Source organism: Taurulus bubalis, assembly GCF_910589615.1.
Source record: "Taurulus bubalis genome assembly, chromosome: 10".
Lineage (NCBI taxonomy): Eukaryota > Metazoa > Chordata > Actinopteri > Perciformes > Cottidae > Taurulus > Taurulus bubalis.
This window is the reverse complement of record NC_136598.1, coordinates 5,734,829-5,759,724: the sequence shown is the minus strand read 5'-3', so window position 1 is coordinate 5,759,724 and position 24,896 is coordinate 5,734,829. Positions and strand designations below refer to the sequence as shown.

General features: G+C 43.3%; 2 protein-coding genes across 2 annotated transcripts; one reads left to right on the top strand and one right to left on the bottom strand.

The window, feature by feature from the left end:
• On the bottom strand, window positions 1-20,131 carry LOC306742968 (mediator of RNA polymerase II transcription subunit 13-like; the record flags this gene model as incomplete). Its single annotated transcript, XM_079225430.1, has 30 exons — window positions 1-942; window positions 1,425-1,525; window positions 1,799-1,963; window positions 2,545-2,690; window positions 2,824-3,006; window positions 3,849-4,007; window positions 4,102-4,244; window positions 4,347-4,570; window positions 4,690-4,881; window positions 6,112-6,328; window positions 7,615-7,993; window positions 8,093-8,288; window positions 8,407-8,630; window positions 8,741-8,908; window positions 9,044-9,933; window positions 10,683-10,882; window positions 10,973-11,169; window positions 11,257-11,347; window positions 11,499-11,620; window positions 11,728-11,755; window positions 12,025-12,241; window positions 12,352-13,068; window positions 13,183-13,290; window positions 13,390-13,546; window positions 13,664-13,858; window positions 14,170-14,367; window positions 14,482-14,627; window positions 17,862-18,030; window positions 19,051-19,285; window positions 20,066-20,131. 30 exons carry the CDS (start codon window positions 20,129-20,131, stop codon window positions 810-812), a joined length of 6,366 nt encoding a protein of 2,121 aa, XP_079081556.1. The 3' UTR covers window positions 1-809.
• A 1,475-nt stretch (window positions 20,132-21,606) lies between these two features.
• On the top strand, window positions 21,607-24,674 carry c18h3orf33 (c18h3orf33 homolog (H. sapiens)). The gene is made up of 5 exons (XM_079225453.1): window positions 21,607-21,759; window positions 22,185-22,244; window positions 22,647-22,806; window positions 23,889-24,049; window positions 24,189-24,674. The coding sequence occupies exons 1-5, from the start codon at window positions 21,622-21,624 to the stop codon at window positions 24,441-24,443; spliced, it is 774 nt and encodes a 257-aa protein (XP_079081579.1). The 5' UTR covers window positions 21,607-21,621; the 3' UTR covers window positions 24,444-24,674.
• Window positions 24,675-24,896: the final 222 nt, after the last annotated feature.

The window sequence follows — 24,896 nt, the reverse complement described above, 5'->3', positions numbered from 1 at the left end:
TAATGTAGACGCACTTTATTCCTAAAACAGAAGCTGCACCATCAGTAGCGGCACACAATTATATGTACACATATACACACACAATTACCTAAATCTGTTATATAAAATATATAATCTGACAATGTACCTTTAATTCCTCTTCAGAGCTCATTGAGTTACTGTGCGAGAGACTCTGGAGCCAAAGCAGAGAGAGAGGTAAGTCTCATCCACTCATTGGGTGGGACACAAATGCCCAGGCCAGCTTTTTCTTCATTTTTACAGCATGGCAATAAAAAGGTCTGTACCCTTTGAAAAAATAATATTCTAAAAGCAATCTACAGCAAATTCACTTGAACAGGTTTTTCCGTGTTGTAATTGAGACAATTACACTTTTTAAACCGATTCCTTTACAGTGAGATGTACACACCCTCTAGGATTTGTAATATATAAAAGATATTAAGCATTAAAAATTCCACATTTAAAAACTTACAATAAATAATATATGCAGGCATTTCATTAAGATAAAATTTCATAGATTGCAATCTACAGTCAATAAAAAGACAATTTATTCTCCTTTTATGAAACGTCCCTTGATCTTCCAAAATGCTTAAATGGATTCTTGGCATCTGATTGATAGATTGATTGGAAACTTGTAGTCAGTCAGTGTTGTGTGAGATACACCAGGGAGGAGTCCGTAAATGTGGAGGAATCACTTTAAATCTTCCTCCACATTCGCCCTGATGGAATCGGGGATCCTTCACAGCAGGCAATCCAAGATTCGACTGAGCCAGCCATCCAATCATATCTCAGCAGTTTGATCCTGTTAGAGTTCAGAGCATGTTCTTAATGAAGTTGTACATCTGGGTGAGCACCACAAAGTGAACAGGGAGACAGGAGCGCCGGTCCTGGGTTGCAGGGTCGCACGTCAGCCAGGAGAGGGCGTTGTATTGCTCGAGAACAAATCTATAAAAAAGGTAGAAAGCAGAAACAGCAATGTAGATCATACATATCCCGCATCATTCTGCTATTTTTAACAGGGTTCATAAACATTTTGACCAATGGATTTCCATGACTTTAAACCAAATTCCCATGACCAAACATGTGAAATCTCAGTGTAAACATGAAAAAGTGAGAAAATTTAGTATTTAAACTAACATTCCAAAGCATACAGTAAACCTTAAATGACACAAATGAATGAGAGACAATAGTTTGATTAATTGATGCCTGCTTATATTTTGAGCGTCTTTCTTTTAAAAGCATATTCATTATCTCAAAGTCAGCGTAAATGAACGACATGAACACAACACATTTCCATGACTTTTCCAAAACTTTGGGGAATTTATTTTTTTAAGGACTTTTCCAGGCCTGGAAATAACCATTTTAAAATTCCATGACTTTTCCAGGTTTTCCATTACCGTAAGAACCCTGAATAAACATCTTCTTACCTGAGCACATCAGAGGTGTGATTGGAGTCCAGAGGGTGGGAGTGTTTACTGTGCAAGAGCTCGTCCGACTGGACAGAAGACACGTGCAGGTGCAGAGAGGCCTGGGGGAACACAAAATCAAGACCCACATTAAATTAAGTCTTTACGTCCATTCATGCTTTTCAGAGACACATACCTGAGGTAAACAGTATTTCAATTATGTAATAAAGCATTTAATAGTCACCAGTCAAGCAAAAATACCAACAATTCCTGCTCGTGAAAAATTAGTTTAGTTTTTCGGCGTCTTAGTTTTTCTTTCTTTGGGTTATTTGATAAAGGGACAGTGTACATTAATAAAAACATTTCTGTAAATGCGCCAGAGTTAGCCGCCGTACCTTGAGGAAGAGTGGGCACTGGTTCTGGGCTTGAGGGCAGGCCGACCAGAACCAGTCAGGCAGCGGTCCAGCCTTGGCTGTTGAGACAAAGTAACCCAGCGCCATCGGCTGCTGCAGGATGTTCAGAGCCTCCTCATGGGACTCCATACGATCGGCACTCTGTCCCTGAAACACAACATGGATCAAATGAATGAACTACGCTGTGAAAATAAATGGTCTTTTCCTAGTCACCAGGTTTATTATATGCTATTTTTTATCCTGTTTATGGCACCACGTATGAAGGGACCGGTTAAATTCTGCAACCAATTCCTGAAACTGAGTTACTGTAAGGCCATTATATAGTGTGGTTATAGCATTTTGCCGTTACCCAGGAGCAGTTGCCTCATTGTTTGAGCACATCTGCATATATTTGTCATTCAAATAAGTAATTTCCAATCACTAGTTTTCAAACTTCATCTAAAGCAGAACGTCATTCAATTGTGTCACATTCTGCTCCACCTGAGCCTTACAGGGTCACATTACAACTTTAAAGTTGCTTTATCTCAATAAATGATAGAAGAATAAAGACAATAGAACATTTTGACACTACATTATACTCCTTAAATTATAAAACAAACGTTTTAGGGTCAACTGTAAACCCTCAAACCGTCTCTCGGGTCCTCATCATAGAAAAGACAGGTAAATTGACTTTATGATCTATAATAGATATTTAATATTGACTTTGGAGTGATTAAAAGGCGACCCACCTTGCCTCCATCCCCCCCCTGGTGGAAGTGGGAGCCAGGCGAGTGAACAGGCGAGGTGGTGGGGGAGTTGGGCAAGATGTTTATGAGGTCTGGATCCACCATGTCGTTGTCAAACAGGTCAAAGATGCCCATTCCATCAGATCCATCTGCAGAACAACAAACATGCAGACAGCTCAGAGTTTGTCTCTTACATGAAGCAGTGTGCAACATTTGTGATGATAAGCAAGCAGACATTAAAGTGATGCATTTCTTTGAGTACTTGCTAGCGGCAGGTCGTACCGGGATTTATAGGATTGAAGTTGATGTCAATGGGCTCTGAAGTGTTAGTGTTGACCTGCACCATGGCTGAGGTGGGGAACACCAGGATGTGTGTGCAGGATGTGTCCTGAGGAGTGCTCAGCTGCGACGTCTGCATGTTGAGAGTGGTGCTGCGACCGAACACTGAACCCGTGGAGACGGAATCTGCAGAGACAAAAGACGGACCATCAGATTTCGATGAACAGTGGGTCTCTCTCTCATTTTGTGCCTCCTTGATTCCTCGCTCCTCCTAGTTGTGACCTGGAAATCGATCTCAGCGCACAATGTTGAAGGACATCCAAATTGAAAAAAAAAAAACTAGTGTTTTTGGCACGTGTTAACAAATAAAAAGAGGCGTGCCATACAGCCGTAATTATCTCAAACCACAGCTGAACTCTACAGATGTAACTGGTCCTTTTGTTTTCATAAATTGTATTAATTTAAGATTATCAAATGAGCAAACAAACTTCTGCCGTTCACAATTTATGTAGCTCCTCGTAAGGATTAGTTAATGACAGTCACCTGCTACAATCCTGACATGTTTATTATTATTATAATCAATACGAAAATTCAGCACTAATTAACTGTATTTCATGTGGTCATATAGATAAACTGAGTGATGTATGTTTATATACACAGTCCTGTCATATGCTCCTCCTTATTTCTATAGTACTTTAATTCAAACATTAAGCTTCACACAATAAAATGTATAAAGCCTATTTTTTTTTATATATATATATATATATATATATATATATATATATATAAATAGAATAGGCTATATATATACATATATAGAGTTATAGCAAATCAATGGACAGCTGAAGCAGCTGTGACACACATCATATTTAATTTATGTTGAATGTTTAATGGTGGCGAGGACGTCTCATTTGTTAAATGCCTGTTGCCTTGAGGAAAGGAGTCGAGGAGGTACAAAATGGCACAAAATGAGAACATACGTCTCTCCGTTACAAAGTCTTAATAAACATGCAACTATTTTCTTTTACCTGGCATGATGACAAAGGAACCCTGGGGCTCCATGGCAACCAGACAGGCGCTAAGGATGCTGGGAGTGTCAGCTGCAGAGATGCCACACAACCCACACGTCTCCTTCAGACGTTTACTGAGAGACTGCAAGTTCCTCCTGCTCAGCAGAATACTCCAGTCTAGAACAGGGACGAGAGAAGAGCTCGTTAATAAAAGAAACATGTTCTACAAAACACTGCGTGTGCGTGTGTGTGTGTGTGCGTGTGTGTGTACCTCTCAGCTCGCCGTGGCCCATTCTACCAAGCCGGCCAATGACCACCCTCCATGGCAGCGATGTCACCTGTACCAGGCCAAGGCACCACTCCCACAGCTTCTGCAAACCCACTCGCCTGGCTGAGCCCTTTTTCCTGCGAGCCCTGTGTCAGACACAACAGGTTTACTTAACACATATACAGACACAATCTTATCAATAACTAAACTAGCGATAAACTGTGGGCCTGATGCATGAGTGCACATACCGGTTGGGTACGTCAATACTAATGATGCAGGTCTCCAGCAGTTCTCCATGTTGGTCTGTGCAGGAGGCCAGCAACCAGCGCTGGTCATGGGACAGACAGTAGCCAACAAACAGGACGTTGTACTTCTGGGAGGCCTCGCCAAACGTCTCCCCGAGCTCAGTCTGCTTGTCTTTCACAGGCGCCAAAATGAAGGGCGGCGTATACAGACGTAAACACTCGGGTCTCTGCACAGAAGGAAAACGTGTTGGTTTAAAAAGAGAAACAACAGAGGACATTACATTGCAACGCCAGACTCTGTTCTGGCTGGCTCTCTTTACCAGTTGCAGATTCGAGTGCCAGTTACCTCTGGGTTCCTGAGCGCCATGTCGATGGCAAGACCGGGACCAAAACCTGTCAGCGCCTTGAAGTTGGTGGAGTTGGGCAGAGGCCGGCGACACTGAGTGAACACTGAGAAGGCCAGCGACTTGAGGTGCTGGCCGTAGAGATGGCGCTCCCCACTGCGCACTGGCTGCAGCAGATACTGGCAGGGAACAATCTGACAAGGAAAAAAATAACAGTGCTACTTTAAAACAGGGTTGTGAAAACACATAATGTCCACACCTGTTTTAGAGCAACCGACCTTTGAATATGTACCATTTTCAGGCAGCTTCTTCATGTGTCATTCTGTATGTAAATATCACTGTAGCTCACTTTTAAAAGTTGCAATAATAGTGTTTTAGTTTGCTTTTTGAAAGGCTTATGTCAAATTCTGGGTATATTTGGGAGAAAATGTTATCTATTAAGCCAAATAAATGAAATGCTAAAAAGGCAATTTAATGTTTGGTAAACATCATTTCATGTTCAAGATTGTAACGTGTTGGCCTGGGTTCACCAAGAATATCCAGCTTCAACTAAGCGGTTCCAGTTTTCATTTATGAGTAAATTGCCTTTTACACAGGAGACGTAACTGTACCACTGCATTGTGAATCTCAAACTGTGCACCTGCACACTGGCTTATTAACAAGTAGTGAAAAGGCACAGGGGATACAGAATAAGTACAGTATCTCTCAGATACTGTTTTAACTGGAGCCCTAAAATAAAAGACTAAGACAGTAGTATTTATGGTGTAATTAATGGGTATTATTAGAATAATTGTATGTATCTTCTGCCTGTTTTGGTGAAATAAAATCCAACATTTAGGCTGTATTATATTTTAACACTTTCCCCTGGATTGGTTAAGCTTGGCACCAAATCTGTGTGACAGAGTATCAACACCAAAAATGCTGCAACAACTTCTGTACTTCCATAAAAATGTTCTACGACTTTATACACTTTCACAATTTGCCCTTATTAAGTATTTTTTAGACACAATGCTGAGCTAAAAAAAAAAAAAAAACAGCTCTATTCTATCTACCATTGTTGTTATAAAGAATAATGCTGAAACTATTAGCACATTCACACGTCTCGTTTCAAAATCTCCTCTGGCATGTTGATGTAATCTTGTTTCACTATCACAGGTGTTGCAGTTACCACCTCAATTAGTGTCCGCTAATGAGTCCCCTACTCCTTCTCACCTCCCTTTGTGGCCGATGCTAACCGGCTCCATTGTGACTAAATTGGCAAATGGGAGCAAATTAGTTAGAACTCAGGATGCCCTCAACCACAGCTCATCAGCAGACTCCTGCGAGAGTCAAACTGTGTGATCTTAACAAGCCCATCCAGTAATACGAAGCCAAAACTTCCTAAACCTAAAAAGACACCCCGAGACTGTAATGTAGGCCCGTACCTGTACGGAGACCGCGTTTCTGATGCGAGGCGGCAGGAACTGGAGCATCTCCATGTAGCAGCGCAGTAGGCCCAGTGTGTAGGCGCTGGAGTGGACCTCTCGGTCGGCGTCTTCGTAGCTGAAGGGGTCGACGATGTACACCACGATGGCGGGCGGGTAAGACACAGCGTGGGATTCTCCGTCTGTTGGCTTCCCCACTTTGTCTCTGTCCATTGTGCTGTTGATGAAAAGACACGCAATGATTTAGAAAATCGCTTACAACCACGAGAAATATTTTCTCAACAAAAATGCAAACTGAAAAAAAGGAGGGGTGCCGTGTGTGTGCAACAATGTTATGAAGTAGATTCTTTGTTTGTCAAAGGACCTAAATTACAAAGTGACTAAATTCTAGGTCACATTTGTCTTCCAATGTCACTTGTGCTTGATTGCACAGTGATTATATCATTTTACATACTTAGCAGTATTCCCTAACGGATGCAGTACAAATGCACAAATGCTGGAGTTCTCGAACTGTTGGCTCAGAAATATTGGAGCAGTTTTAAATGGGAAGTCATTTTGGAAAATGGCCTAAAGAATATATTAAAAAACAAGCCCATTGAAACAACATTGTTAAACAGAATATAGTTTAGAATATATAAAAGATATTGATTAACCGGTACTTACATTTTAGAATTATGTAAGCCAGAATTCTAGTGTCATGAATCCATATGTTCAAAACTTTTCATAGTTTTGAAAAAGGTTATCATCTGCATCCTTTCTGTCCACTCGCTGTCTAAAGCCTAATTTATGGTTCTCCGTCAAGTCGCCGGCGTTGAGCATTCGAAGTTCTGCGTCGAGGGACCGCGTTGCTCTGCAATTAACCGCCATGCCGCCAGGGGGGCGTGGCTGTGTGGTTTCAGGGGTTATAGCCGAATCCTTGCCTTTTCTTCCGGCCACAATAAACAATGGCGACCAAGTTGGAGCGGCTGCATTAAAGTTGGAGCTCATCAATATTGAAGAGCAAATGCTTAAATTGCAAATGTTGAAGCGCAGGCGACAGAGAGGACGTTTGCGGAGGTGGTGTAGTAAGACAGACCGGAAAAAGCAACTGCCGGAAATTACGTTCTGAGCGGACCAATCACAGCGCTTGCGGTCCGCGGAGAACCATAAATTAGGCTTAACAGCGCCACCACAACTCAGCTGAGACACAAAGATCGGCTGCGATAAGTCGTGTGCAGTGTTTACATGTGACACTGGATGACATTTATCTCTGTCAAACAGCTGTAGACTACAGGGACTTTCACAGCTTAAAACAATACAAACTGGGAAAGTACTTTGACTAAGCGATAACAGAATGAGATTTAAGTTTCCACATAGTGTAGGGAGTGAGGGTGTTGTCAGAAGTAGTATTAAGTATTAAAACAAAACTAAAAATGCTTGCGAGAAGTGGTAAAAACCATCAGCAACAACTAAATGTAATCTCTCCGTCTGGATGATTCATGGACTCTCATAGTGGTGACCTACCTCTCTGGCGCCTCAGTGTGCACTGGAGGCTGGTTGGCAGAGGGTCCATTTTCTGCCAGCCCCCCGGCACCCTGCGGGTTTGACTGGGGTCCATTCTGAGACGTGCTGCCCTGCAAGCCTGCTGCCCCAAACGCCGTGTAAGAGCTCGGCTTGGCTGGAGCCATTCCCCCGACAGTCTGGGAGCCTGAGGTGGAAGAGGGAGGGGTGCTGTTGATCTGGGCAGGTGGTGCAGAGCTGGTGCTGGAGCTGGTAGTGTTGGTGCTCTGGGGTCCTGAGGAGGTGCTGGAAGAGCTGGAGGTCTGGGAGGAGGAAGAGGCCACAACGGGGCTGCGCTGGGACAATAGGGAGCTATCCAAAGACTGCTCCGACAGGTACGGCGCTGACACGAGGGAAACATAAAAATGATCAGTTATCATTTCTACAAACTATGTGATCTTTCAAAATTGGGATGTTAAGATTTTACGAATCAAGGTGTTACCTAGATCATAGCGGCACACTTGAGCAAAGAGTTTGAGCTTATTAAAGGCTTCATTGTTTCCGTCTTTGGCAGACATCTTAAGGAACCAGTCACTAAGGGGCTGCTCTGTCATGCTCCTGCCTTCTGTGGTGCCGACCTTCAACACGCCCTCTGGGTGACTCTTGCAGATGGGTCTGTGTTGCCCAAGCTGGCATGCCTGAGGACAAAAATGGAGATAATGCGAAAATGAAACACTGTGAATCACTTCACGAGAGCATGACCGTTTTTGCTGGGCATGTCAGTACAAGATGATTTTTTTCCTGCCAGGTGCATACCTCATACATAGCACTTAGATCTTTGAAGAAGGCCTTTGCTCCGCGGAGCAGAGCTTCATTTTCTGGGCAGACGACAACATATCCGACATCTCTCTGGGAACCAAAAGGATCCAGAAGGAGCTTCTCCCAATAGGGCAACCCAAAAGGAGACAGCACCACAAAATCATACTCATAACCGACCAAAAAGGTGGGGATGGGAAGAGGCTCAGGAGACTCGTCTGTACCTGTAGTGAAAAGACGACATGTTCATCTTTCTTTCAACAATTACTATATTCCAAAACAGGATCTCCAACTTTGTGAGAGATGAGACTGATTAGGTACACTTTCCGCGTACCATATGATCCCCTCCCAGCCATCTTGTGGAACTGTTGCCAAGTGAGCGGTCCCTGAACTCCCCAAGAGCGCACACTCCTTTTCTTCTGAATGGTGTCCTGCAGCACAGGCTGGAGGGACAACAACACCCGCAGGACGTCCTGAGAGAATAGCTTGCTCATGTCTGCCGCTACAAAAAAAAAGAAAAAGAAAAAGAAAAAAAAAGGGAAAACAAAGAGAAAAATGTCTTAACTTACCAAGTTTGAGGTTAGCAATGGACCAGCAAGTAGAACATATGTGTGTAGTACAAAGAAAAAATACATACATTTGCATTTTGGCCACTGATGAAGACAGGTGCTTTTCACTAGTGTTTCATCTACTTTGCCTCCCGACATATTGTCCATGAATTGCCTGCCGTGCTCCAGGGCCATGTAGCAGTCATTATAACAGTCTCTCTCTTCCACTCTCAGAAATGAACTGGGGGCCGAGCCTTGCTTAGGGTACTCCACGCCCGCCATCGGAGCAAACGGGTTGGTGCACTGGTCCTGCAGCAGCAGAATTAGCTCATCCGGCGGTTTCTCCGTCAGACTGCCAGCCTTGTGCGTTGTGGAAGATCGCAGCTCTTCGAAACACCGCTCAGTGTCCCGACTAGCGTCCGAGCCTCGCACCACGACGTCCAGCTCGTCCTCCAGAAACAGCCCGGCCAATTGGCCAAAACGTCGATTGGCGACAGCGCTGAAGCCACAAGTGCAGGGGTACTGAGCCTCGCCATTGTCCTTGAGGTACACGCCCACGTCGGCTCCTCTGATGTTCATGTTGCAGACGCATACGCAGCAACTGTCAAAGTTGCAGTCTTTGAAGAGGTTCATCACCGACTCGGAGAGAATAAGGGTGACGTAGAGACTGTGAGCCTCGGGGATAGAAGGTACTGTGGCCGGCTCAACAGAGCTGACAGGTCGGCAAGTGGAGGCAGTGGAGGCGGGGGAGTAAAGGTCAGAGTTTTCATACTTCAGTGAACCCTGGACGCTTGACGGGCCGCGGGGAGTCCGTGGAGTGCGTGGTGTGCGGGGCGTGGGCACGGAGAACCTTGGCGTGGCTGGGGAGGGCAGGATGCCTGTGCCGCTGTTGCTTGGCGGGGCACTGCTGGACATGAAGGGTGTGTGGGTCTGAGGGGTGTAGGTCTGGCTGTAGTCCGGCTCCACACTGGGGACGTTACTGTTACAGAGAGACAAACAGGGATTCAAATTTGTTTCATAATGTGGTTCCAACTAATTTTCTGTTAGAAAACAAAAGCTATTTCCAGAATAGATTTTTTTCCATTTGACGATATTCGTCAGTATTCAGTATTATCTGTAATGACCCGTTAATGTAACTTTCAGTCACTATAACGAGACATTAAGTGAGCACAATCATTTCAACAGGCATTCTTCTATAGTGTAATAATTAGTTTCAAAATGTTCACAAAAATGACTGAATTAAAATCTTCTATCATTTATATTAAACATCTTAACCATTTCAACCACTAGCATACTTTAATAGTTGTATCCTCTAAACTTGTTTAATTTTTAAAAATATCTTAACTCAAATCACTATTTAATAAACTGCAATTTTTGTATCAGTTAATATTACATCATCAGAAATACATATGACAGTCCAGAAACTTTGTTAGTATATTTCTGCCAACTCAAAACCATCAGTTATTTTACATGATTTAATGCGTCGCTGTAGAGTTCAGTAGCATCTTGAACTGAATGCCATGTTAATACATTTGAATTCTCTACACCATTATATGATGTTCTAAACCTACAGTAAGTGATATGTTGCTTTTAAACAATAAACATGTTAATAAACATTGGAGCATCTGTAATAGACTGCATCTATTAAAAGGTGCCAAACACAAATTTAGTTAGCGGGCTCATCCCCAAAAGGTCCCCTTCGCCACTGTTAACGCTAAATGCACTCACCTGTCTTTGGTGAGGAGGTTGACATTAGTCACTGGGGGTATTAGTTCCATTTTGCCCAGGGTCCAGCTGGGCGTGTACACACAGTCTTCTGGCAGTTTGACAGGCAACATACACTGGCTGGGTAGCATCTTCAGGGGTGCGTACATGGAACAGCCGATCAACAACTGACACGTCTCCGGCTTGTATACAAAAGAGAAGTCCTAAAAGTAAAAAAAAGAACAATGATTTAAAATAGTCAAGTACACTGATGTTGCAACATTTTACAATTGCAGGTGTGCAACATAACATACTTTTATTTCGGATGGCTTCGGGCTACAGAATCCCTCCTCCACCTCCATCTTGAAGTGGTTGTTGAGCTGGCTGCCATCCAGAAGGGTGAGGCCCGTCCCCGTTTCCAGGCTATCCTTGCTCCCGGAGTTCATGGGAGAATAGCCCTGTTGCTCCAGGGAGGGCGGGGTGGGGAACATCTGGTGCAGGTCTGCTGAGCCTAGAGATTTAAGACATTATGACTTCTCTTGAAACATAGGATAAATGCTCCAACGAGCAGTGATTAAATGATGCCCAGTCCCCTTACTTATGGAAGACAGGGGGTCCGTCGAGGCGGCTTTATTGTCTTTACAGCCAAACTTGTCCTCTGTTCCAACACCAGCTCTTTTGAATCCAGGCTGTGCAGACAGCAAAAACATATACCGAATAAATCTTCCATATGAATGTTTGAACAGGCTTTACAGGCCCCCCCATCAGCAGCAGTTCAGAACACTGAAGAGTAAGATGTACAACTTTCAACAAACAATACTGTTAAAGAGATGCTCTTACCGCAAGCTCATCTTCATCCGAATTGAAAATTTTATCCAGGTCACTGTAGGACACAGCCAAGTCGTTCTCGTGGATGAGGCTGGTGGAGGCTGAAGGTTTACTGCCTGATTGGCCCTGACCATCTGCAACGCAAAACAATTGACCTCGAGTGAGACACCAAACTGCAAACATTAAATATAATTAAATGTCAAAGCTCTGGGCCAAACGAACAATGGGATGGCATTCTTACCGTCTGCCGTTCCAGCATCATCATCCACCTGCATCAAAGAAAGAAAACCATCACGATTGTGGTAAGACTGAGACCACCCTTAAAAGAACTGTAGCTGAAGAAACATAGTCTGAAACTGTCCAAACTATAATAAGACCAGAATGTGACAGGTATTTAATGCTGACTTTTGGTACCTGACAATTTTTGATAGAAACACATTTTGGTCAATGCAAATATTGTAGATTGCAGATTTCAGCATGAACTCCTGTGCCATGCTAGGCTCTCCACCTGGTACGTCAACCCTAGTGAAGAACCCACCATGTGTTTCTTGTTGCCCTCTCTCTCAGCTCCAGGCTTGTCCTTTTTGTCACTGAAGCTGAACTCATCGTCTCCCTCTTCAAAGGCGTAGGGGTCGGGCTCATCACTGTAATCTCCGTCTCCTGTGGCTGAGGCAAGATGGCTGTTTCTTCGCTGGGCGTAGGTGTTGACCAGCTCTTGGGACACCTTTAGGTTCTGCGTGGAGCCTGACATCAACCTGAGTAGAAAGACATTGTGCAGAGATGCTCAGACAGAGACCGGTATTTGGTTTAAACCTACAACTACATTTGTTTGAATGCAGCTGAGGATGAAAGATGTAACACTTACTCAGTGACAGACACGACACTTTCTGTTCCTCCGCTTCTCCCCGAATCATCTCGTATTTTATCCACAGGTAGCTGGGGAGTCAGAAAGTTGGATGCCTTCTTCCTGGGCAGGTTGAAATACTTCCAAGGGTTGTGGGTGCAATCTTCATTGGGGTTGATGGCGGAACCCACAAAGACGGTGGGTTCTAAGGTTTCACTGTAGGCTGGGGGGAAGGGCATAGGCATAGGCATGTTCTCCAGCTGAGGTTCTTCAGATGTGCCCTTCTGTGGCAGCAGACAGGGCTCCACTGACGGCGGGTAGAATTGTTGGTGAATGGGCGTGGATGAGTTCTTCATCTCACTTGGAGTCATGTCACCGTCTACGTGATCGCAGGGATGTGGGCTGAGTGGAGGGGGAGGCGGCGATCCGGCGTGGTCTGCGGGAGGGCCGTGTGTGTGCAGCGTCGGGGCTTTGGAGGGCACGGTGTCCACGTGGTGCAGGCTGGGATACGAGCCCTCCTCCTGTGATCTTAAACAAAGCCTCTGGGTCTGTGGCTCCATGGACTGCTCCTCGCTCACAGAGTTGCGGTGGTGAAAAGGCGTCTGCGGCCTCTTCTGCTGCTTGTCCCCCTTTTCAAGCTTCTCGCCCAGCTTGTGTTTCGGGGCCAGCTGGGCAGGCTGGCCTGATGAAGGCGGGTGTCCTGAGGTGCTGCTGGACCGCTGTTTCTGATTCTTGTGTCTGTGGTGTGAAAAGAACAAATAATGCTCACAAGATTCTTTCTTTTAATGGTAATCTTTTAATAAACATGCAGCAAGTCTACAGTCACGTGTGAATGCATTCCAATCAACATACCTTGAGCAGTTGCAATGTGGCCTGTGTGTACACTCCACAAAATCCCAAAGTCCAGTGTTGTCCGACTCCTCCTCACAGGTCCCATTGGTCAAGGTAGTAAACTTCCTCCTATTAAAAAAGGGCAGATTAACAAATAATAAATCATCATGGAGGGACTAATTTGACTGGCAATGGTAATTTTGAGGAAGAGATGTCACAAAAACATACTTGTTGCCTGTACGGTTAATGTTATACTCCTGCCACACAGACTCAACCATCTGGCTGGCCAGCCTGCGAGGGATTTTACCCCCATGAAGAGTGTTGTTAGAGCTGTAGCCATCCGACGCAGAAGACAACTTGAGCCACCTCTGGGAAGGCTGATAATCTATGCGGGAAGAGAAGACCAAAGAAATACAAAAATAACTTAGAATGCAGAATCTCTCGGCGGAGGCTGAGAAATGTGTTGGTTTGATTGTGGTCAATATGCAGCTTCATGTCTTACCAGTCTGAGCCTCCTCTGGCGACGTTGGAGGAGTCAGAGTGATGGAGGACATGGCGGGATCTCTGTGAGAAGCCTGGCCCTGCGGAGCGCCACACAGGCTTCCTGAGGTGTTGACTGAGCCCTGAGTGACCACAGCTGGGAGGTCCGACAGGGGGAGAAGTACCAGACAGGAAGGGTAAACCATCCTTACGCCCGCTGCAACCAAACAAACACAATTATAGATTTCAGAAATGATTTGTTTAATTTTTTTTGTAATGTAGCCAACCATTTCTGAAGCCAATTAATTTGATAGTTTGATTGGCATTTCAACTCAATCAAGGTTCATATATATGAATTTACTATTTATTATCTCTTTCTTTTTTTAAAAAGGTGAATGTAATACTTATTTACTAAATTATTTGGCAATAATTCCCATGAAATTATAAAAATAAAGTCAGTTTCTCCTACCTTTACCAGTCAGACCCAGGAAAAATATAGCGTCAACATAAAGCACTATGATGTCTTACCGACAAGGACCTCCACAGCTGCCATGGAGTCGTCCTCCCAGTCCGTATCCTCCATTTTGTCTTCCTGGACCCGTTTGGGATTGGGGCTGATGGGATAGAACTGCCTCCACTCCTCTATGAGCTTCTGCGTAGGGTGGTCTGACATCTTAAAAGCCTGACCGGTGAGGGTCCCATTCAGGTCGTACGGACTGAGGATGACTAGAGGGCAGAGAGGAATCACAATACTTACGCAGGGTAACTAATAAGCCCAATGGAAAATGTATTTTTTTTTAAAAGACATAAAAACATTGTGCACAGCTGGTGTGTTCCTACCTTGCAAGGGGCTGGAGTTTTGCTGGGCGAGGCTGATATGTTCCTCGTTCAGTCGCTGAAGAGGCTGATGTTGAGCGATCTCCACACTCGTGCACACGTTGCTGTCACCGTGTACGAAGAAGGTGAATGCACAAGACAGGTGCTCGCTGCAGGGAGCGTCGAAGATAAAAAGAGACATTGTCATGTTTAAAGAGATTTGTCCCAAAGCATAACCACATAATTTATCAAAAAAAAGAGAATAAAAACACTTTACTTTGCAGTCAGCACCAAATAGCGCATGTAAATCATTGCAGGCTGTTGAGGTTATCAGTGGTCTCTACGGCTGCAACGGTTTGAGTATTCACATTATGCTGTCATGAGCCGGACGTCACGGCCTGGTGCATGCAGCCGCACACATTACGTGGTGCATAGATTGATGCACCAAAGTCATGTTGAACCAAAGTTCCGAAGCGCGAGTTCTGCCCGTAAACTTTTAGCCACATGCCGTTGGCAACTTATGCTGATGTTAGCCCAAGAAGCAGGTTGGCGTGCGAGTCAGTCCAACTATGTTCAGCGTAAATGAAACTGTGGTGCTGGACGACCCACCTACAGGTGCCCGGTCAGCTAAAGCAGCAACGGAACTAGAGTTGTGTATTAGACGAGGACGATGTGTGTGTGTTGCTCCACCGTTTTAGGGTATGTGAATGTAAACGCATCCAACTTGCAAACTCACATTAGACAGCGTCACCCAGAAGCGGCAATCACTGGGGTGAGACGTGTTTGGGTACGTTGAAGGTTTTTAAATATTGCCTTGGTGTAACTACTTAAAAAACTCTATCCAAATCTAAGTCTTATTTTGCTATTTTCAATTCAATAGCATGATGCGTTTCAGTTTATAGCCTACCGCCACCTGTTGCCTTTTTGGGAAAGGCTTTGTTCAGAGTGATGCAGTAGCGTTTGAAATGTTTATTTAAAAAAAAATAAAAACAACATTAGTTTACTAAAGTTGACAGTGGGTAAAATATGATCTCAGTCTCGAGCAAGAGGAGTTTGTCAGTCTTTGACACGTGCACTACTTTCTGTTCCAAATAAGCGAAAAGAAACATATCCTTACATCATACATAACATATTACTGCAACCAAACTCGCACTGAACCGTGACTCCTATCTTTGGGCATGAACAGAACCGGGACTTCTGTCTCAATCACTTATTGTGAAGGAATGACACAAGGAGGGGAAGAAGGGACTGAAAAGAGTTGAGATGATGCAAAAAGTACAACTCCTTGCATATTTGGTTTTGGCACATATCATACTTTCAGGTGAGAACTTGAGGGCCTACTTGTACCTCCAATCAGATGTTGCACACAACACAGTTTGACCCTATGTCAAACCTTCTTGCAACTCATAGGCTAACATTTCTTTTGTCCTGAAATGTTATAATAATATTCATACTTATTTTCTAACTACTTCTGGAGGGCCAGGCAGCTAAATGCACTAAAATAGTACTTGTTGACATGGTTGCTGTAAAACCACAGTGCACACTCAGCATTTTCCAAAGACTGCCCCGTTCACCAGCCAGAGAGAGCAGGCGACAGCAAGACTTTTATGTTAGCTGTTCTGCGCTGCTGCTTCAACACACACTTGAAAACATCTTTATGTAGAAAAAGAAGCTAAACACCAAGCAAGCAAGAAATCACCTATACCAACAACTCTTTTATATAGCCGCTAAAAGTCTCATTGACAAAGTTGCCAGAGGGAACCGAGCCAAAGGGAACTGTACATCAAACACAAGTCCGCTTGGATCAAAGAGCCAAAAGTACTGACTCAAATTAGCTTGTCAGGGAACTCCAGGATACACCAAGCCCCTCATTGAAGAGCAAGGGAACACTAAAACTATGTCACCACCCTGGTGGACAAGAGGTAAGGAAATACAGCTGTGCAGAACCCCACTAGTAATTTATGGGCTGCCATTGGTTCGCTTCAAGCATGTATTTCTACAACACAGCCCAGTTCTGCCTTGCAGTTTGTAAAGGTGAAGGTGTGTACATTAAACATCATTCTGGAAGTCTAAAATGCAACATGCTGGATGACTTCTGCTTGATTTGAAACTATGTGGAAAATGTGTCACGTTGATGATGTAATTATAGCATTGTAATAAACCCTCCTACTCCATAACATTAGATTTAACTCTGGGAATAAACATTTTCTGAGAAAATTGCAGGATTCTGGTGATTTCAAGCAACATGAATCTGGTTGTAAATGCTTAATAAACATGAGTTCCCACTGACCATAGATTATAAGAGCAGCAGATATGCAGTCAACAGTCTAGTGTCATGGTTACACTGCTGAAGGAAAGCCTTTTGTGTATTTGTTCAAGCATTTTTTTGTAAGAAGATGATCTCTGATTCTTAAAACAGCCATCAGCTTATAACAACACAGTTGAAACGAAACAGTTGCAAGCACCATCTCTCCAGTTGAATCCAAAATGGGAATTTTAACAGTTAAAGGCCGCCAGAGGTCAGGAATTGTTATTAACTTTAAAGCACAACTTTCAGAACAATGAAGACATCTGCCTAGTGAGGCTTCACGCACTGCTTTAAACACTCTGTCATCGGTCTTAAACAAGCGTAAAATGCTGCATGCATGCTTCAAACACTTTTCCCAACAAATATGTCACGCTTGATAGTAAATCCCCATCTTTAGAAAGACGGCTGTAATGCTGCAAAGCTTTTTTACCATTATTCCCACCCAGACCAAGTACTGACTAATGTTCAGCCCTTCCGTGAATTTAAGTAGACACCCTGCTCTTCTGCCACATCAGTCTCCAGTAACTGTGCTGCTTCTTTTGTGTGATAAACAAACTACCTTGAGGTACATGTAAGCTTGACTGGTATGATGTCGGTGGAAAGCTGCGTTAATGACAACAAGGTTGTTGCCACTAGTTCAGCTGACTTATTTTCTGACTTCCGAGTAGGTTTTCTAACTTTTTTGACACCTTAAAATAATATCAGCAGCAGCATGTTTATTGCACAGCCTATCAGGCTATTGATGCAGCATAATCTCCAGTTTTTTTACTGGAAGGATTTTGTTGTGAAACATCTGCAGGAAATTGACTCTTTAAAAGCAGTATAACAATGCCAAGAGAAAAATGTGTTAGGATTAAAGTCCGTCAGTGAGTGAGAACAGTACTTCTGTTAAATAGAGAAAAAACACAGCAACAGACAGCGGAGTAAGGCATGACCATTTTGAATACCAATACAACAGGTAGACATACAGGTAATTCCCACGGATTCAAAAAGAAGCAATGACTTGTCTTGACAATTAGTTGAGTCTTGGCTGAAATTTAGCAATTTATGGTCCGTCATATAACTTTGTTGTTGGCTATTAGGAAGCGGAGCATACCTTTTATTAATGGTCTTCTCCTCCTTCTGGTATGGCTTAACGAACCACTTGCCGATGCGAACAAAGCCGCGGTTCATGAGACACCGCTCCAACAAGTTGTGGATGGCTTTGAAGAGGAGCGTTCGACACTCGTAGGACAGGCCGCTCTCCCACTCCCCATCCTCCTCACCTGAAACAAGGCACATACATTAAAACAGATACTATCAAACAGACCTCTCTCTTTCCTGAAGAACTGTCTCGTGTCAATTGTAAACAGTGGCGTGCTAAATGGTTCTGACCTTTATAAGAGGACATAGTTTGATTTGTAAACAACTGACCACAGTAATAACCAAAGTGAACCATTTAAACATTTGATAAACATTTCATTTCAACATTCATCTTATTGGTTATACAAAAACATGTTAACGTGAATGGCGTATGATACCATTTTTTTAAACTATTTTGTTTATGTTATTGTGAAAAGATTTAAATGTGTTCCGCGGATGAAGCCTACCCATGGATTTTTTTTAATGCTGATCTGCTCAACAATGTTTCATTAAGAGATAATATGTGTAGTTGCTCTCTGACCAATCTGTGCTGTCTTCAAGTTACACTTGAAGCTCCTTAAGACAGGAGAAAGAATATCTGTCAGTGTGGCAGCCCCTCAGGGGAATTCCTTCAAAAATATGAAGACCAACAAAGCTGGAACTAAACCTTAGTCCAAAATCAGGACTGGGTGCACATCACCTTGCGATTATGCTACCACACAAACTTGAACCTCCGTGGCGGACAGCCAATGAATTTCACAAGGCTTTAAACTTCATAAGACCTGATATAAACAAATCAGTTAGGCTATCACATCGTATCATCATCAGACTATGTTTCAATAAAACTGCATTCAAATGATTTGATGCCGGATAGAATGGTTGGCATAGTCTTAAAAAACTAAACATGTTTAAACAGGAACAGCATTTCCACAAATGGACCAATTTTGCCCGCAGCTGTTAATAACATCAACTACGACACACTTGAATTTTTGTGTTTAACATTGAGGCACCAATTCCAAAGCACTGGAATAACTTAGATTGCATGTGCGTATGCAGATAATTTAATGTAGATGTACAAATATTGTTGCCATTTACATCGGGGACTGAAATCTATTTTTAGTGTAACCAATTCTGATGAACATGGAGATGTTGCATGCACTTACTAGAGAGCTCATTATGGATTAGCTCTGCAAAACTGGGGTCATCCCCCCACCAGAAAAGCCAGAGCTCTCTGCGACCAGGGGTGTGGTGTCTTCTCCACACACTCAGCACATCTGCTGCCAGGCATCGGCTGAAGCTACACAAGATAGGGTCCTCCTCGGTCACAGGGAAAAGGATTGGCGAAGAGGTGGGTCCTTGCCACACAAAACGCCGCCATTTTATTCCAGTCAAATCGGCCTAAAGAGAAAAACAATGTGAGAATGAACACAGCATAGCTGCACAGCATTAAGCCAATCCTCTGTTGTTGACTGCATAACTCAGTGTGTGTGTGTGTGTGTGTGTGTGTGTGTGTGTGTGTGTGTGTGTGTGTGCCCTCTCCTGCACAAACACACTACAGTGAGAAGCTCAAGACTGCTGTCATACAGAAAATCACTTTGAATGAAAAAAAACTTGCAAGTATCTTGGAGAGTTTTGCAATACTTTGTACACGTGACACCACAATCATGCCTCAAACATAACTGTCATGCAGCAGTTATTAATTACTATTAGTAACACACACCACTGTCTGAAATGAGGTTTGTTTTTCTCATTTAAAAACACCAACTATTTGACTTAGCTTTCATAATGTGTATCATTTAATATTGCAGTGTCACTTCAATTACAGAAAAATGTGACGTTTTTGACAGGTTTTCAATGATACGCCTGTTGGCTTGACCTGTTACCATCACGTTACTACCATTAATGCTTGTCGAGTACTTCTCTAACCAACGCAGTGTAAACACACCACCATGCCATTTTCACGGCCAATTCTTTAAATTAATATAGTTGATTAGCAGTGTGTGCTTTCTGTATCACGAAAGTTAGTTAGATCACGATCTGCAAGTTGCAGGCCCGATGCCTTCACGCCAGTCTGCAACTGACGTTACAAAGCTTGTTGCCTGATTAGCCAAAATGGCTTTCTGGCCTCTCGGTATCACAGCTAACGCTAGCTCGCGCAGGGAGCAGTGTGTGTCTTACCAGGCAGAAGAGATTGGAGTGGCAGTCCTCCAAACTGGCCCCGTTTGGTACAGAGCACGAACTCATCCTTTTCACTGCGTGGTCGTCACGTTAAAGTCCATTGTCTCAATCACCGTCGGGGGCAATAGCTGGTGTAGTTACGTCTCCGGCGGAGCGCTGCTCTGTCGTAATTACCCCGTTAAAGCGCTGACCAACTTGCTAGCTCCAGCGAGCTATCGCTAGTCAGCCGGACAACTTCTACCCGGCGCTAGCCGCCACTCGTGCTAAGCTAACGAGAGACAGCCAGACAGCGTCAACTGTGAGCGTTTAGCTATTCGATTCATCAATCCCTATTTGAGACGTATTGTCTGATCTGGTTAGCTGCAAGCTTGCAAGCTACATTACCTCAACAACCAAATAGTCAACGTGAACATCAGCCCGAGAGGACTAACGTCGGATCAAACACCAGAAAAGTTAGATGCGCGATAAAAACAAGAGCTGGAAAACTTTAAAAAAAACTTCACCCCGAAAGCTTTAGTTCCCGGTGTGCTAATGCTAATGCCAGCTAGCTGATCTGAAACAATTTCAAAGCAGAGGAACTCTCCCCTCCCCCTGATCTCTCCTAGCCTGCTAGCACAAAAGCTAACATACCAGAGCTCCAGCGCTAGCTTGCTAGCTAAATAAAACAATTAGATACACCGCCCTCCTTTTCGCTAAAACAACCACAGTGTTCCGTCATAGTAAAACTGCCATTAAAACAGACGAAATGCCCAATTAGCGAGACTACTCATCGGCTACTTTTCTCTGCCTGATCCATGGGTCCTGCAGATTTCCATTATTTCAGTTCATGGATTGAATTCTTTAATGGCGGCCAGGAGGACAACTCTGCCTCTCAACTCCTATTGGCCAATTTGTGGTAATGGGGGCGTCATCCGTCTTCAAGTAGCTCCATGACTTCACAGTTTACAAGATGAGAGCTCCGGTGCATCTGTCATACAGTCAGTGGTCACTCCTCAACGATGTCTGTTACTAAACATAATCATTGTGCAACCAACATCTGCCGCATGGGACTGCTGTAAAGAACTGCATTTGTTTTCATTGATCAGGACACGTGTGCGGGTTTGCAACTAAATACAAATCGTTATAAATATGCATATCAATAAGAAGTACATTGCATTTTCTGTCGGAGCCTTTTCCTTTGTGCATTGAAATAGGCTGCGGCAGGTATGAAGTTATCTAGGTCAAGTTGTGCAGACAAAGATGGGGACCTGATCCCACCGGTAGGCTTTGGGCTAATAGGTCGATCATCTCATGAACTATTTTTGCCCTCCGCTATATAATTTAGCCCAAATTTGCTTTTGCCAGAATAACTTTGACATTTACAGTGCCAAGTGAAAATGATTGCAATTTCGTTTTTTTTTTTTTTTTTTTTTTATCACATTATGCATTCAGGCGCACGTCAACTGCATCCTGTCATATCCAAACCAGACCACAGGGCGGAGACTGCACGCGAGCGATCCCCTTGCACGTCCCTCCCACACAGGCGGAGCGTCGCATGCATAGCAAATGTCAACAACATGCCGGAGTCTTCCGGAGAAACAGAAACTGACGAGAGACTGACGGACAGACAACAAAGAGATCAAGGAAATCCGTCGTTTCATAACATCACGTCTTTAATATCTCAGTTTGCAGATGATCATTTAACACTTGTGCGGGTAGGAGTCTCTTTTGTGTGACCTGCATTTGGCTGTACGTTAAGCATGCAATATAGTCACTTCATTGCCACAGTGCACGTGAGCCACGTGCATCTACGTTTAATCTGTCAGTGGGTGGTGAGATGAAACAAAACAAAACCCCAAAAATTGGACTGTATATATAAATATAAAAAAAAAGAACATTCAGAACCTTCCAAATTCCTCCCAAACTGTTATGTACGAAATGGTGTCACCACACTGACCAGATCCTGTCAGACTTCACCAGTGGTTTTGTATTATTATTAAGTCCCTGTGTGTCACTAATGACTCTCTCAACGTATTTTTTCATTGTCTTTACCCTGGACATGTTTAATTGTATTGATGGTATCACTGTTATCCTGTCTGTCAACTCTAAACCCTGCATTGCTCTTGTGTCTCTCACGCAGAACATAAGCACAGGACTGGCAGTTGCTGGTGTCATTGTAATTGCAAGGAGTATCAAACTGGTAAGAGAATAAAGGCACACACTGGGACAAAGAGACCCCCAAATTACAGACGTGGCTAACGGTTGTGTTTTGGATTAAATGAGCATTTGTTAAAATTTGACACAAATTTTTGCACCTTTTATTATTTAATTTTCTTGAATGTCTTTATATGTAACTCTGCTTGCTGCTGCCACAACCAAATTTCCCCTTGGGGATGAATAAAGTATATATCCTATCCTAATGCTCTTCAGTAAAGTGGGAACTATAGAGTATATATTATTGCAGTCCGGCAGCTTCTATTTACTCACTTAATTTCCGAATCTCATTGTGTCTATTAGACTTGTAGTATGTTAATGAAATTACATTTTCAGACAAATGAATCATTTAACGTGGCCACTCAGCTGTCTCATTCCATCTCTTTAGCTCACCAAATTTCAAGCTGCGTCTGAGATCCCTGCTCGTTTTATTGAGAGGAACATCAGCCTTCGTGGGAAAGTTCATTCAATCACAAAGAGAGGACTTGAAGTGGAACATGTCCCAATTTATCTGCCAATCGTCTCTCCGTTTCTTTCAAAACACAAAGGTAAGAGTATCCTTTGACTGAACACATGAAGGCACACACACACACACACACACACACACACACACACACACACACAAACACAAACATATACAAATAGTACAGCTTGTATCCCGCTGTACACAAGAATAACCTATCAAGAGTGTGAACAATTAAAATGGTCCAATCAGCACACTGCCGCCTGCCTCATTAGTTCAACAGCGTGCACTTTTTTTCATACTCAAAAATGTCATTGTGATATCTTTACTTTGTAAATCTCAGACTGTTGCATTTCATCATCTTTTCATGAGTGAGAGTGACAGGTAAGTTTGTTATCTGTGTTATCAAATTATGGTATTCATTGACCAATAACTTTAAGCAGCTTATACTTTATATAGAGTGCCCCATCAGCATCTTCAGTGTGAAGGACTCACATAAACAGATTGGCTTTTATCAAGTTATTTCAAATAGTACCTTTGTCCCACTTGACCTCCAACGTTGTATAGCTGGTAAGACCCATCGCCTGGGACTGTGGCTATACACAAAGATGATTTACTTGTGGTTCTTTCATAGATGCGGTTGGTCTGCATGTGCTATTTTTCACATTAGGCCTCGGCCAATCACAGTTGGGGCTAAAAGTTTAATCTCAAAAAACAAACCACAAAACCAAAAATTGTCAGTACTAACAAGTATTGAAAATTGGTTTGTCATGGAAGCAGGCATCACATGTCTGGTCAAATTTGTAGCCTTGTTTCGTTAGATAGTTACTGATATGAAGCTTAATCTTTTTCCAATATTAGACTATTATATACAGGCAAAGTTATTATATAGCTGCTTTGTTTTGACCACATTTTACATTTGAGAAGTTCATTTTCTTTTGTGAAATCCACCAAATGTTTTATCAGAAAAACCCATTTATATTTCTCCAAATAAGGTAAAAATAACAAAGGTATAATTTTTGTTTTGGTACCAAAACTCGGGTCTATACAAAACTCATAAAAGAAAACTCATCAAAGGGATAATCAGTATTACATTGTGCATAACTACACTTCACCTATGCTTTACTGTAACACGCATGGTAAATGGCTCTTTTATGTCCTCTTTAGGTGGGTGCACGTCCCCGATGCTGGTGCATCTTGCAGGAGTGGACTTGACTCCAGAGGGCAGGGTATGGCTGCAGCAGAACTTGGCTCCTGCCCAAACCGTCTGGCTCAAACTTATCAGCCGAGAAGACGACATGCTTCACTGTTTGGTGTATCCAACCAGGGTGAGTAAGTACAACAAAGGGAGTGGAGTCAGTCTCTCAGCCAGTGGCTGAAAGTGTACTTGTATACATGTATAGTAAATGTATACCTGATGTCAGACTGATTATATTCCATCAGGTCATTTCTCTGTCTCTCCAGCAGGGGTCGATGTGGAGCTACTGTATGAACGAAGAGGTCCTCAGGCTCGGTCTGGCTCGTACTGCGCCCGTGGTCGGGGTCCTGCCTGACTCTCGCCTCTACTGGCGTCTTCTCAAAAGGCTTCACAGGGCAGAGGTCAAAGCTGAGAGGAAGGGGCGGGGCCTGTGGAAGCAGGACAGCCTGTGGGAGAGAGCCTCCAAGGTGGTCAGGGACAGCGCTTTATTCAGACTGATGAAGAGGATCTTGAAGAAGACCTGAGACAGAGTTCCAAGACAGAGTTGTTTAATTAAAATGTGACAGCACACAATCTGTCTCATTTATTCTGGATACCGGTTGTTGCCGACTGATATATTGACACAAAAGAAGTTTAACAATCTCACCTCGGGTTATAAAAAGGGCCATCCATCACTAATATGATAGATATGCTTATTAATGCTATAAAAACTAGATTCCCCTGATTTAACTATTTTTTTCATTTCTCATTACACCTGTTGCAATAGTTTGTGTTTTGGTTCTGCTATGTTTTACAGAAGTTTGAAATGATTAAAAACATATTTCAAACCCCGGTACTTATCCTTTGGCTTTCACTTACCCCATTAGACCACAGCTTAGCACAGCCTCCTCTGTGGCAGTGTTTGTGTGTGTGGGACACCCCACTAATCACAAAACGAAGGCGGGGTACGTTAATGGTGTGTTCAAAATGGAGAGGGG